Source organism: Mandrillus leucophaeus, unplaced genomic scaffold, assembly GCF_000951045.1.
Source record: "Mandrillus leucophaeus isolate KB7577 unplaced genomic scaffold, Mleu.le_1.0 Scaffold949, whole genome shotgun sequence".
Taxonomy (NCBI): Eukaryota; Metazoa; Chordata; class Mammalia; order Primates; family Cercopithecidae; genus Mandrillus; species Mandrillus leucophaeus.
Window position 1 is genome coordinate 818,778 of NW_012110352.1, and position 12,105 is coordinate 830,882.

Below are 12,105 nucleotides of genomic sequence, written 5' to 3' on the forward strand. Positions count from 1 at the left end.
AAAAAAAAAAAAAAAAAAGAAAAAAGAATGGATTAACACCTAAACACTAAAAAATAACCCTAAAAACCTTTAATATAAAATAGAGGTATTACTGATATGCCTAATAGAAAAGATTATCAGATACATTTCTTCATCCTTTTCTCCTTAGGTGAAGTATTTTGTCTCATTTACCTGGGTAAAACAAATAAAAACAATGCTGGTTTATATAGGGAGTACTGTACTTAACAATTAAAAGAAGTGTGACTCACACATTGGTAATTTAGATCCTCGCTGTGTCCTACTGAGAAAACCTCAAGTAATATAGTTGGTATTACAAAGAATTTTTTGAGGTATTACAGTGATTTACATATCTTAAACAGAACTTTTTCTTTTTATGTCATTTCCCAGTTATGTATATGGTACTAGGTGCTATACAGGTTGACTTTCCCTAATCCAAAAATCTAAAATCTGAAATGCTGCAAAATCTAAAACATTTTGAGCACAGACATGACAACTCAAAGGAAATGATCATTGGAACATTTCGGATTTTGGATTTTTAGATTAGGAGTGCTCAACCAGTAAGTATAATGCAAATATTTCAAAATCCAAAAGGATCCAAAATACTTCTGGTCCCAAACATTTCAGTTAAGGGATACTCAACCTGTATAAATAAAGGATTACATGGTCAAATAAATTTGGGAAAAGCTGACTTAAGGTTTACTGTGTTGCTTTATTGTAGGACTTCTGAGAGTCCTGGAGTACTTTAATATACTAATGTATGTTGAAAATATGTAAAAGAGCTATACACTATGCAGTGTTTCCCAATCAATTTTGAAAAAGTGTTTCTTTAGGTTGGGTGGTGGCTCACACCTCTAAACCCAGACCTTTGGGAGAACAACATGGGAGAATTGCTTGAACCCAGAAGTTGGAGGCCATGGTGAGCTATGATCATGCCACTGCACTCCAGCCTGGGCAACAGAGCAAGACCCTGTCTCTAACGAAAATGTTTCTACAGACCTTTTTTCCTTAGATGGGGAAGGTGAGGGACAAGGAAGACAGAGCATCTCCTCAGGGCATATGCCTTGGGGTCGGGTGGAGTAGTGAGAATCAGAATTATCCTAGAAAATCCATAATATGCTATCATACATTGACATGGACATGATGCAGACAGACCATAATGGCTCTGGTGCAGCCCTATAAAAGGAGCCAACACAGCAGCTCTGAGCTTACAGAGCCTGAAGTATGAAGCAGAGTTATCACTAGAGCTCAAGGTGACTCTGAGGGCTAAGAATTATTTCTCAATTTTATTTGATCTTAGAACTTTTATGTATTTTATGTATTTTATTTTATGTACTTTTTAAGAGTATCTTATGAGATTACTGTTGCACAGAATAAATTTTGGGAACTACTGTTCTGATATATATGTTTTCTCTAAAACCTGTCATTTGAGTTTTTTTCAAGGATTAAGATGGGTCTTAACCTTTTTTCCCTGGCAGTGGTTAGTCATATAGCTCAGGGTCTTGGAATGGATCAAAACCAAGTGGCCCAAAAAGATTATGGGAAGAAGAAAGTTCCTTATGAAAGGAATGTTAGTACCATTATGTTTAAATGATAATTCTATAAATGGTATCCTAGAGTACTAGTAAATATATGCTGCTTTTATAACAATCTTTTTTCCTTTTAAGAAATAGGATTAGATCTGGGGAGATGTTAGTATCTTTTTTGTTTGAAGTTGGTAGAAGTGGGTTTTGATTCATCTGTTCATTCAGTTGGGGAAAATGATGTTGAGTGACTTACTAACAATACCTAGAAAGCTTGTGTCTATTTTAAGATCCCACTTTGAAGATAGCTGACATCCATTTGATTTATCAGATCATAGACATTCCACGTTCTTTTTTTCTTAGGAATGTGGCATCATCACCTCTATGAAAAAGTAGATTTGTTTAGAATGGGAATACCCTTAAGTATCATATGATCCTCCACCCAAGTGGTTTGTAGTTCCTTTGCACTGGTAGTCAGGGAAAGAAACAGATACCTGAGTTTTGGCTCATATTGTTTTTTTCCTTTTGGGTTCCTAGTGCATTTTTTTGTCCTTTGGAGCCAGTTTTTGTTAGATTGGTACTTGTCTGTTTTCCCCAGAAATAAAAATGGAAAATCTGAGTTGGACTTTGATACAGATCAATATGACATCCTGGTATCAGACTTTGACACAGAAGAAAAAATGACTGGCGGTATTACCTCTGAGCTGCCAGAAACAGAATATTCTTTAAGGGTAAGTAAGAATGGTTTTTCAACAATGAGAGGTAAGATTTCCTATAACCTGAAAATTTTATAGAACAAGATCTTCTTTTAGTTATTCAAAGATGACAACCCTCCAGCCATGTGCTAGTATTCCTTTTTATTGTCTCAGTTGAGACAGTTTAGATAATATAGTCAACAGTACTTTAGTGTGGTAGTTTACATAGTGTAAGAAGGTATAGAAATGGAGCCAAATCTTTGCCCAGCATAGAATCAGGTGATAGCAGTGTTTTATGGGGATGTCAGCAGAATTGGCAATATCACATAACTTTCCCTTCACCATTCTATTCCACAGGCATTTTGTGGTATTCTATACATGAAGCCACGGATGAAAATTTTTCTGCGTCAAAAGAAGGTGACTACCCAGATGATTGCCAAGAGCCTGGCCAATGTAGAATATGATACATATAAACCTACCTTCACAGTATCCTTACAACTATACCACTACATGAAGTTGACCTTTTTATTTCAGGATTAAGTTTTCAGGTTGACACAGAAAAACAAAAACTTTCCCTTTCCAATTCAAAAACATATGTCATAGTACACATTCTATTATAGTGTACTCTGAGGAAGTCTTTCTTAAATGCCAATCTATGTACCATTTTTATCAGAAATCACCTGGAAACTGTTGAAATAATAGAATCTTGAGACTGGAGATTCTGGTTCAGTAGCGTCTGAAACCTTTTTTTAAAAAAATAAGAAATATTTATTATTTTAAAATCCTCAGCTGATTCTAATGAGCAGCCAGGTTTGAGAATCTCTACTGTAAGGAATAATACACATCATTTGGTTTGTACTGGGATTTTGATATATATTAAATTTACTGAAATAAGCAAAATACTGACTAGAACTTCTTAATCTTGTAGATACACTGCAATTTTTTATTGTAACAGGTCCAGACTTACATTGATTGAAGTTAGGAAAGTGGAAATTGAAAGTTGATTTTCTAGAGTGAAATAAATCTTCTTAGGTTTGACATAAATTCCTGGTACTTCTCATAATGGTAGCCACTCAGAGGAGCCATTGCTTTTTACTTCTACCTCTCCCCCGCATTGCATCGAGAATGGATTTCAGAGACTAGAAAAAAATCTTAAGATGAACTGTGGATATTAGGTACAACTTCGTTGATGGCTTTTGGGGCAGAAAATGTTTTTGAAAGGCTGAAAACTTGCAAGGTTATGAAAAATTGTCCTTTTAATTTATTTTCTAGTAACTAAGCACAACTCTTGGCCTGAGAAACATGCTCACACTCTATTTGCTTTATCAAAGGCATTATGTAGCATGCTTTGTCCTTCCCTGACCAAAAATGAGAAATCGTTGGTCTCTTTTTTCTCCTTTTTGGAAACACATATCTTGGCTACTAGGAATGTTTTCTTAAAGCACTAAACAAATCAATTTAATAAAGCCAGAGCTAGCATTGTTTGCTTCTATAGGTGAATTAATTATAATCTCACCATATGTAGACTAGGATATTAGTACCATAGGTTTAACAGAGCCAGTCTAAAGAAGTGCTTTCCAACTACTGTTTTAGGATATAATACATACCTGTCTCTAGCTTTTTTCTTTTGTGGGTTTCTATCCGGGAAACTTTTATGCATGCATTCTATATGTTACCTCAGCTCTTCTCAGACTCCCTTCTCATTAAACCAAATTACCTTCCAATATTATAGTTTGGACTAAACAGATTTACTTTAGGCATGGGTAAAATGAAAGTCCTAATAAAATTTCCCCCAAGGTCACTGAGGAACAAGATCATTGATACTAACTTACTTACTTCTCAATTGTCAAAGTCCACTTCTTTCATCTTTGTTCTGTCTCCTTGCACTAATTTGGCAAGTCTCCTACCCCAGTGTACCCTCACTCCATAATTTGGAATTTTAAAAGTGCACAACAGAAAGAAAAATTTGACAATCTTTATCTTTACAAAGTTAATTTTATGGCATAGGATTTTGGTTTGTTTGCTTGCAGGAGTTTTGTCTTGTTTTGTTTTTGCATTAGAATAGGTCTTATTTGAGGTTTTATGTGAACTGCTAGAGTCCAGAACATTATATATTCTGAGCCAAACATTACTGTGTTATGCACCCACTTGAGTCATGTCTTTGTGTCATATGTGACCCATTTGTTATAGGGTTTTGATGCAAGTAGCTTGTCTTTTAAAGGGGGCATGGAGATCATTTTTTGAATAAGTGACAAAAATAAATTTTCATTTGACTCATTTAGACATGAAGGTTTCTTAGAATTTGTTTTAATGAAAAATCTCAGTTTCTCTGTCTCCCCTTTATCTTTCTCACTTACTTACCTCAGTTCTTAAATTAAGTAGGACCTGTTAAAAACTCATCATTATTCATATTTTACTTGTAATAATCAGTTGTCTTCATTTCATTTATCCAAGCTTGTTAACTTCTTCCCATGAGATGTATCACTACAGGACTATTCATTGTTCTTTACCTTTGCTTTTGCTTTCATTGTGTTTGGTATGGTAAGAAGATTTACTTTATTGGATGTAATTTTACAGTTTCGTATTGGCCCATTTACAGCTCTTATCAGAACCTATGAGCCCTAGCAGCAAATTGAGCAACTAGCAAGGGCTAAAAAATGTTTTGTGATTATTTGTCAATTTTATAATCACTGATGGTATTTAGGTATCTTTTCTTACAGTCTTTCTATGCATGTGTGTGGTGTGTGTGTGGTGTGTGTGCGTGTGTGTGTGATGTTTTTATAATCTGAGCATTTCCTGATATTCTCACATATTTCAAGGGCATAATTTTAAAAGAGCTGCATGTAGCTGTATCAACATTTATTTAATCATTTCTTTATTGTTGAACATTTAAATTATTTCTGTTTTTCTGCTTTTATAACAAATTGAAAAATCTCTATAATTCCTAAACCTTTGTGGGCCTGCCTGACTGTTTCTGTGGGATAAATTCTTTAAAAGATAATTACTTGGTCGAATATTAAGAATATTCTCAAAGCAATTGCAACAGGTGTTTAAATGCCCTCTCAAAAGGTTGTACCAATTTATGTCCCTTGGTATTTGATGTTTTTTCTATAATATGGTGCAAAATTTATCGTTGAAGTCCCTGGTATGTTTGTCTCCTTAACAATGTTCTTCTCAGAATAAGCAGGTGAGAATCACCTTTGGGTTTTCTTGCAAGAATAGTAACCAGTTTGGAATAATGATGTATCATAACAACCGACTCATAAAATCCTTTGAGAAGGTGGGGTGCCAGGTGAAGGTGAGTGGTTAATATTTCTTTGTCATAGGAGGCTGAAAAGAGTGGGAAGAGAATTTAAAATTTGCAAAGGGGATAGGCTCATTAATGGCTTTTACTCCCATCTTATGATGCTTTTTGAATTCTGATCCTGGAATTGTGTTACCAGTGAGCTGTCTTGTGTTGAAAAACTCTTTCTACCTCTCATTCTTCAGATGTTAATCAACCCAACAACTTTACTGAATACATTTTCTAAGTAGCTGTTACTAAGAGGCAGAATGAGAATACCAGCAAGTTTACCATGTGTCTCAGCTTATTTGTGTTTTAGGTAACTCTTTCCATTTTCTTGGGAAGACAATAAGGCGTAGTGAAAGGCATATAAAATATGGTGGTTGAAGACCAGGATTTGGGTCCTGAATTTTCCATTTACAAGCTGTGTAACCTTGGATAAATTGTTTAATTTATCTGAGGATCAATTTCCTGACCTATAAAGTGGAAACAACAATAATAAACATACCTGCTTTGCCTACCTCGCAGCTTACAGGGTTGAGAGATTTAAATGGGATGAATTATGTGAAAATATTTTTTAAACCACTTTATACAAATTTTACCATCATCTTTAATGTCTTAATGATTATTTAAAGTAGCAATGTCTACAAGTATCCCTTTTATTCCTGTTTTACAGATAAGATTGCTAAAGCACAAAAATGATGAACTGCTTCATCATAGTAAGACAGTTATATAAAGCCCAGGATAACTCATTTTCAGCCTATTTTGTTTTTCCTTGTTATAGCACCTTTAGACAACTCATGTTTGTGTGCCAGTCTAATTACACCTTTACTCGGTTTCTTCCGTTAAAGAATTAGAATATGATTTAAATCTATGAAACTCTTGCATCAACTTGTAATTAATAATTGCTGTGTGACTCTCTTTAGTGGTTGTTTGGTGGCCTATGTATGTGGGAAAATTGTTTATTTTAATATAGGATCACATAGCACCCCTAAAATTGTTTTCAGATGAATATTTGTTTCAGTTCCTTAGAACAGTAGTATATAACCTTGGTTTTTTAGCACGGTAATTCTTTATTCAAATGCAGTCTTATGGTAGTTCTGGAATATAAAGCAGATAAAAGTTGAGGTAGTGTGGGTGAAGTAGAGATGGCTACTAATTGCAGAAGACTCCTAGTGATCTATGGATCATATTTTGAAAATCTCTGCCCTAGAATTTGTCAGAATTTCTAGTTCAGTTTAATGCTTGCAGTCTGTTGATGTACATTCTAAGTGTTTCTCTAGATCTTGATGGTCTTTTCTTGCTCATGAACGTTATGTAACCTTTCTATTATTGTTTGGAATCAAAAGGAAATGCCTGCAGGCAGCCAACAGTAATGTAAGTGTTGAAATTAATATTTTCTTCTAAGCCAACTCGTGGAGAAGGTGTAGGAGTAATTGGAGTCATTGAGTGCAATTTCCTAAAACCTGCCTACAACAAACAAGACTTTGAGTATACCAAGGAGTACCGGTGAGTCACTCCCAACCTGAGGTGCTTCCGTTAGTTTGTTCAGATGTGATTCTATTCTCCAAAGTCTCTAAAACCATCTCTAAAAACCTGCTAAATAAGTTAACTGATAATTACTTCAAATTTGTTTTCCAAGATTAGAGATAAAATGATTTCATTTTAAATTAAAGTTTGCTGAATGATATATGGAGTCTTGTTGAGATAAACCTTACCTTTAGAAATTATGCAAAGAGCATAGGAGTAATTTGGTAAAAGATTTCTGGGGAAATGAAAAGCTTTGGAATTGATCTTAATGGAAACAGATGAATGGATCTGAAGTTGTGGAATACATTGGGTAAAAAAAAGCAGATTGAAATTTGTTCCAAAAATTTTTCTTGAAGCCAGTGAACAGATTTAGAGCAAAGTGGTGGAACAGCAGGAAAGACGTGCTTTCTTTAAAGCATCTAGATTTAATAGGGCAAGCAAACAGGTAAGATTCTGAAAGGAACTCGACATTATGGCTGAACCAGTAGGGATATTTTTAGAAGAGAAAGAAAGGAGTTTTTAAAGCCAGGTTAGAATAGTTTGTTTTAAAAATGTCAAGAGGGAAATGAGTTTTATTCGTTAAGTATTATGAGACAGCTTCTATGTGCCAGGTACTAAGGATGAAAAATAAGACTCTTCGACACCTATAAACAAATATGTATGCAAATAAGAAACTTAAATACTTATAATTGTTTAATAGGGGATATGGGCAAAGCAGGGAGAACTTTAAATATGCTTAAGGGAGTTAGGGAAGGCTTCACAAAGCAGATTATATTTGAGATTAAACCTGAAGGAAAAGTTTTCTAGGTGTACAGTAGAGGAAGGACATTCTAAGCAGAGGGAAGTATCTGTAAGCGCAAAAAAGGATAAGGGGTATTCTGGGAGTCTGGAGAAAGAAGGCATGAGGACATTTGCTGTCATTTTCCCTGAAGTCTCAGTAGCAAATATTTTTCTTAGAGTGGGAGAAAAGAAATCTCCGAAATCTCTTTTGTTTTGTGCCCAGACTGTAATGAAGTCAAGTCTTGTATCTTAATTTGTCTGGAACCGCAAGAATTTTAGGTTTATTGTTTGAGAGAGATAACTATTTGAATGGCAACTCAAAATTAATTTCAGGGTAATTGGTTCATGGTCACTTGGGCTACTCAGTGGTTATGACAACTACCTGCCCTCAGTCTAAGTAAAATGGTCATTTAAATATAAATCTGGCCCATAATGGAAATCTTTGGCCAGGACTTGACTCTTAAGAGTGAAAGCTTAGGAATGACATTAGTTTGACAAAAGTATCCGAGTCAAGTTTTTATGTTTCAGTTGAATGAAAAGAATAGTGAATTGCTGATGACTACCTAAATAATTAAGATTTGTGAAATTCAAATGTTAGATATTAAAAATTATTTAACATCTTTCTATATCATCTTTGCCACCAACCCCCCAAATCTACCTTTAAAATTTTATAGGCATTAGACCTTTGGCTTTTGATGTCTAGTTTTGGTATGATGAGGTGATTGCAGTGGATCAGATAGAGATAGTCTGTAGACAGTAGATTTATTCAGTTGAACACACAGGATTTCTGACTTAGCATAACATCTGCTACACACTTTATTAAAAACAGAGAACTAGTATACTATTCTGCATATAGTCTTTTGAGAATAACAAATTTGCATAACTCTTGTGCCAATTCTGGCACCTTTGCCCTTTTTTATTCAATTTATTTTATATAAAATGAAAAGGTATTTAAATTAAAAAAACAGGAATTTAAGAGAGGGATTAGAGAAGGTTGTCTGCTATAACAAACTCATCCTATGAGTATTATAGATATCAAAACCTGCAAATGATAAAAGAGATACCAGCCATCATACTGCTGGAATGTCTACAAATAAATCATCTGTAATATCACTTTTAACAGTTGTGGAGCTTACAGACATTTGTATAAACAGATTGTAACATATATGAAGTAATTTGGTGAGCAATAAAAAAGCTCTTTGATCAATCAAAGCCTAAGTAGCATGTTATGGGGAAAATGCCTTGATAGAGGAGATGGGGAAGGTTTTGGGTAGAAAGTATGACTTGAGATGTGCCTCACATGTTACAAGACATGGAAGAGAGGAAAGGGAATTCTAAGATGGAATTGTAGCATGAGCTAAGGTACTGACAGGAACTCAGAATTGGTAAGAATATGGGGAGGAGAGATAACGGGATATAACTAGAGTGAAGGCAAATCAAGTTAAATGGGTAGAGTAGAGCCATACCCTAGAGGAGCAGTTGGCAAACTTTTTCTGAAAAGGGCTGGAAGGGGTCACAACTACTCAATTTTGCTGTAGTATGAAAGCAGCCATAGACAATAAGTAAAGGAATCGGCATGGCTATGTCTAATATAATTTTGTTTACAAAAACAGGCAGTGGGCTGGATTTGGCTCCAGTTTGCTGACCCCTGTTCTAGAACCATCATTCCTAAATTACATGCTAAGCTACACATAATGAATTCATAGGAGAGCCATGAGGTATTTTATATCTTTGAGGGAAATATAGTGATACTCAACTTCTGTCTATAAACCACAGAAATTGTCTTCTATTGCTGTCATAACAAATAACCACGTAACTTAGTGGCTGATAACAATACTAATTTACTGTAGTAGCGTGCTGTAGGTTAGATGTCCTACACAGATCTTACTGGGTTATAATCGAGGTATTGGCAGGGCCGCATTCCTTTCTGGAGGCTCTAGGGAAGAATCCAGTTTCCTGTCTTTTCCAGCTTATAGAGGCTGCCAGCATTTCTTGCCCATGGCCTTCTTCCTTCACCTTCAAAGCTAGCAGTGACAGGTTGAGTCCTCATATTGCATCACTCTGATGACCTTACTTTTGTCATCACATCTTCTCTGATTCTGACTCTTCTGCTGCACTCTTCTACTTCTAAGGTCCCTTGTGATTACATTGGATAATTCAGGATATTCTTTCTGTCTTAAGGTCAACTTGATGAGTAACCTAAATTTCCACTTGCTGTGTAAACATTATGTTTATCACAGTCTTCCCTTTGTTCTCTCAGATTCCACTTACATCTCATATGCAAAATATGTTCACCCCATCCCAACGTTTCCAAAAGTCTCCACCCATTATAGCATCAATGCAGGGTCAAAAATTTCATGTAAATGTCATCAACTAAAAAGTCTCAAATCTCATTATCTAAATCACATAAGGGCGATACTCTGAGTATGGTACATCTTCGGGCAAAACTCCTCTACATCTGAGGATATGTATTTTCTTTTTTTGTATTTTGCTGTTAAAATACAGTGGTGGGACAAGCATAGGATACTAATTATATATATTCTTTTTCAAATAGGGGAGAAACTAAAAGGAAAAAAGGGGTCACAGGTCCCAGGCATTTTCAAAAATCTAGCCATGCACATTCCATTAAATTTCAAGGCCTTCATCCTCTAGTCTTGAGGCTTTGCTCTCTGGGCTTATGATTCCACCCTCAAAGTTGACTTTCCTTTTTCCTGAAGGGTAGCATGTGTTTGCAGCTGAGTAGTTTCATCAGCCTGTTTCCTGACTGTAGAATTTTAAGGGTCCAACAGGCTTCTCTCCATCCCTTTCAATTCAAGCTAGCTTTTTGTTTTGTTTTGTTTGTTTATTTGTTTTTGAGATGGAGTTTTTCTCTTGTTGCCCAGGCTGGAGTGCAGTGGCACTCCACTGCAACCTCCCCGTACTGGGTTCAAGCGATTGTCCTGCCTCAACCTCCAGAGTAGCCGGGATTACAGGCATGCACCACCACGCCCGGTTAATTTTGTATTTTTAGTAGAGACGGGGTTTCTCCATGTTGGTCAGTCTGGTCTTGAACTCCTGCCTCAGCCTCCCAAAGTGCTGGGATTTCAGGTGCGAGCTACCGCGCCCAGCCTCAAGCTAGCTGTCATGCTAGTATGCCACTCTTAAGAATCTTGTGAGTCTCCCATGTATGTCATGTATATTCATGTCATCCAACAAGAGGCTCTGGGCAGGTCTTTCCTGGGGAATCCTATATCTGTTTTTTGGCTTCAGCTGGAGATGGCTGTGGAGATCTGTGAGTCATATGCTTTATCTTTCTTATTATTATTATACTTTAAATTCTGGGTTACATGTGCAGAATGTGCAGTTTTGCTACATAGGTATACATGTGCCATGGTGGTTTGCTGCACCCATCAACCCATCACCTACATTAGGTATTTCTCCTAATATTATCCCTGCCCTAACCCCACACCCCCTACAGGCCCCAGTTTGTGATGTTCCCCTCCCTGTGTCCGTGTGTTCTTGTTCAACTCCCACCTGAACATGTGGTGTTTGGTTTTCTGATCTTGTTATAGTTTGCTGAGAATGATGGTTTCCAGCTTCATCCATGTCCCTGCAAAGGACATGAACTCATCCTTTTTTATGGCTCCTTAGTATTCCATGGTGTATATGTGCCACATTTTCTTAATCCAGTCTATCATTGATGGACATTTGAGTTGGTTCTAAGTCTTTGCTATTGTGAATAGTGCCGCAATAAACATAATGTGTGCAAGTGTCTATAGCAGCATGATTTATAATCTTTTGGGTATATACCCAGTAATGGGATGGCTGGGTTAAATGGTATTTCTAGTTCTAGATCCTTGAGGAATTGTCACACTGTCTTCCACAATGGTTGAACTAATTTACACTCCCACCAACAGTGTCAAAGGGTTCCTATTTTCCACAACCTCTCCAGCATCTGTTATGTCCTGACTTTTTAATGATTGCCATTCTAACTGGTGTGAGATGGTACCTCATTGTGGTTTTGATTTGCATATCTCTAATGACCAGTGATAATGAGCATTTTTTTCATATGTCTGTTGGTTGCATAAATGTCTTTTGCGAAGTGTCTGTTCATATCCTTTGCCCATTTTTTGACGGGGTTGTTGATTTTTTCCTTGTAAATTTGTTCAAGTTCTTTGTAGATTCTGGATATTAGCCCTTTGTCAGATGGATAGCTTACAAAATTTTCTCCCATTCTGTAGGTTGCCTGTTCACTCTGATGGTAGTTTCTTTTGCTGTGCAGAAGCTCTTTAGTTTAATTAGATCCCATTTGTCAATG

At 36.1% G+C, this 12,105-nt stretch overlaps 1 protein-coding gene across 2 annotated transcripts in view; it reads left to right on the forward strand.

The window, feature by feature from the left end:
* Positions 1-12,105, forward strand: part of MORC4 (MORC family CW-type zinc finger 4) — a 59,576-nt gene that overhangs the window by 10,094 nt on the left and 37,377 nt on the right. For both annotated transcript variants that reach the window (XM_011970451.1, XM_011970452.1), the window contains exons 4-7: positions 2,119-2,251; positions 2,573-2,701; positions 5,394-5,513; positions 6,907-7,007. In XM_011970451.1, the coding sequence (XP_011825841.1) occupies positions 2,119-2,251; positions 2,573-2,701; positions 5,394-5,513; positions 6,907-7,007 (483 nt within the window). The remainder of the gene's footprint in view (positions 1-2,118; positions 2,252-2,572; positions 2,702-5,393; positions 5,514-6,906; positions 7,008-12,105) is intronic.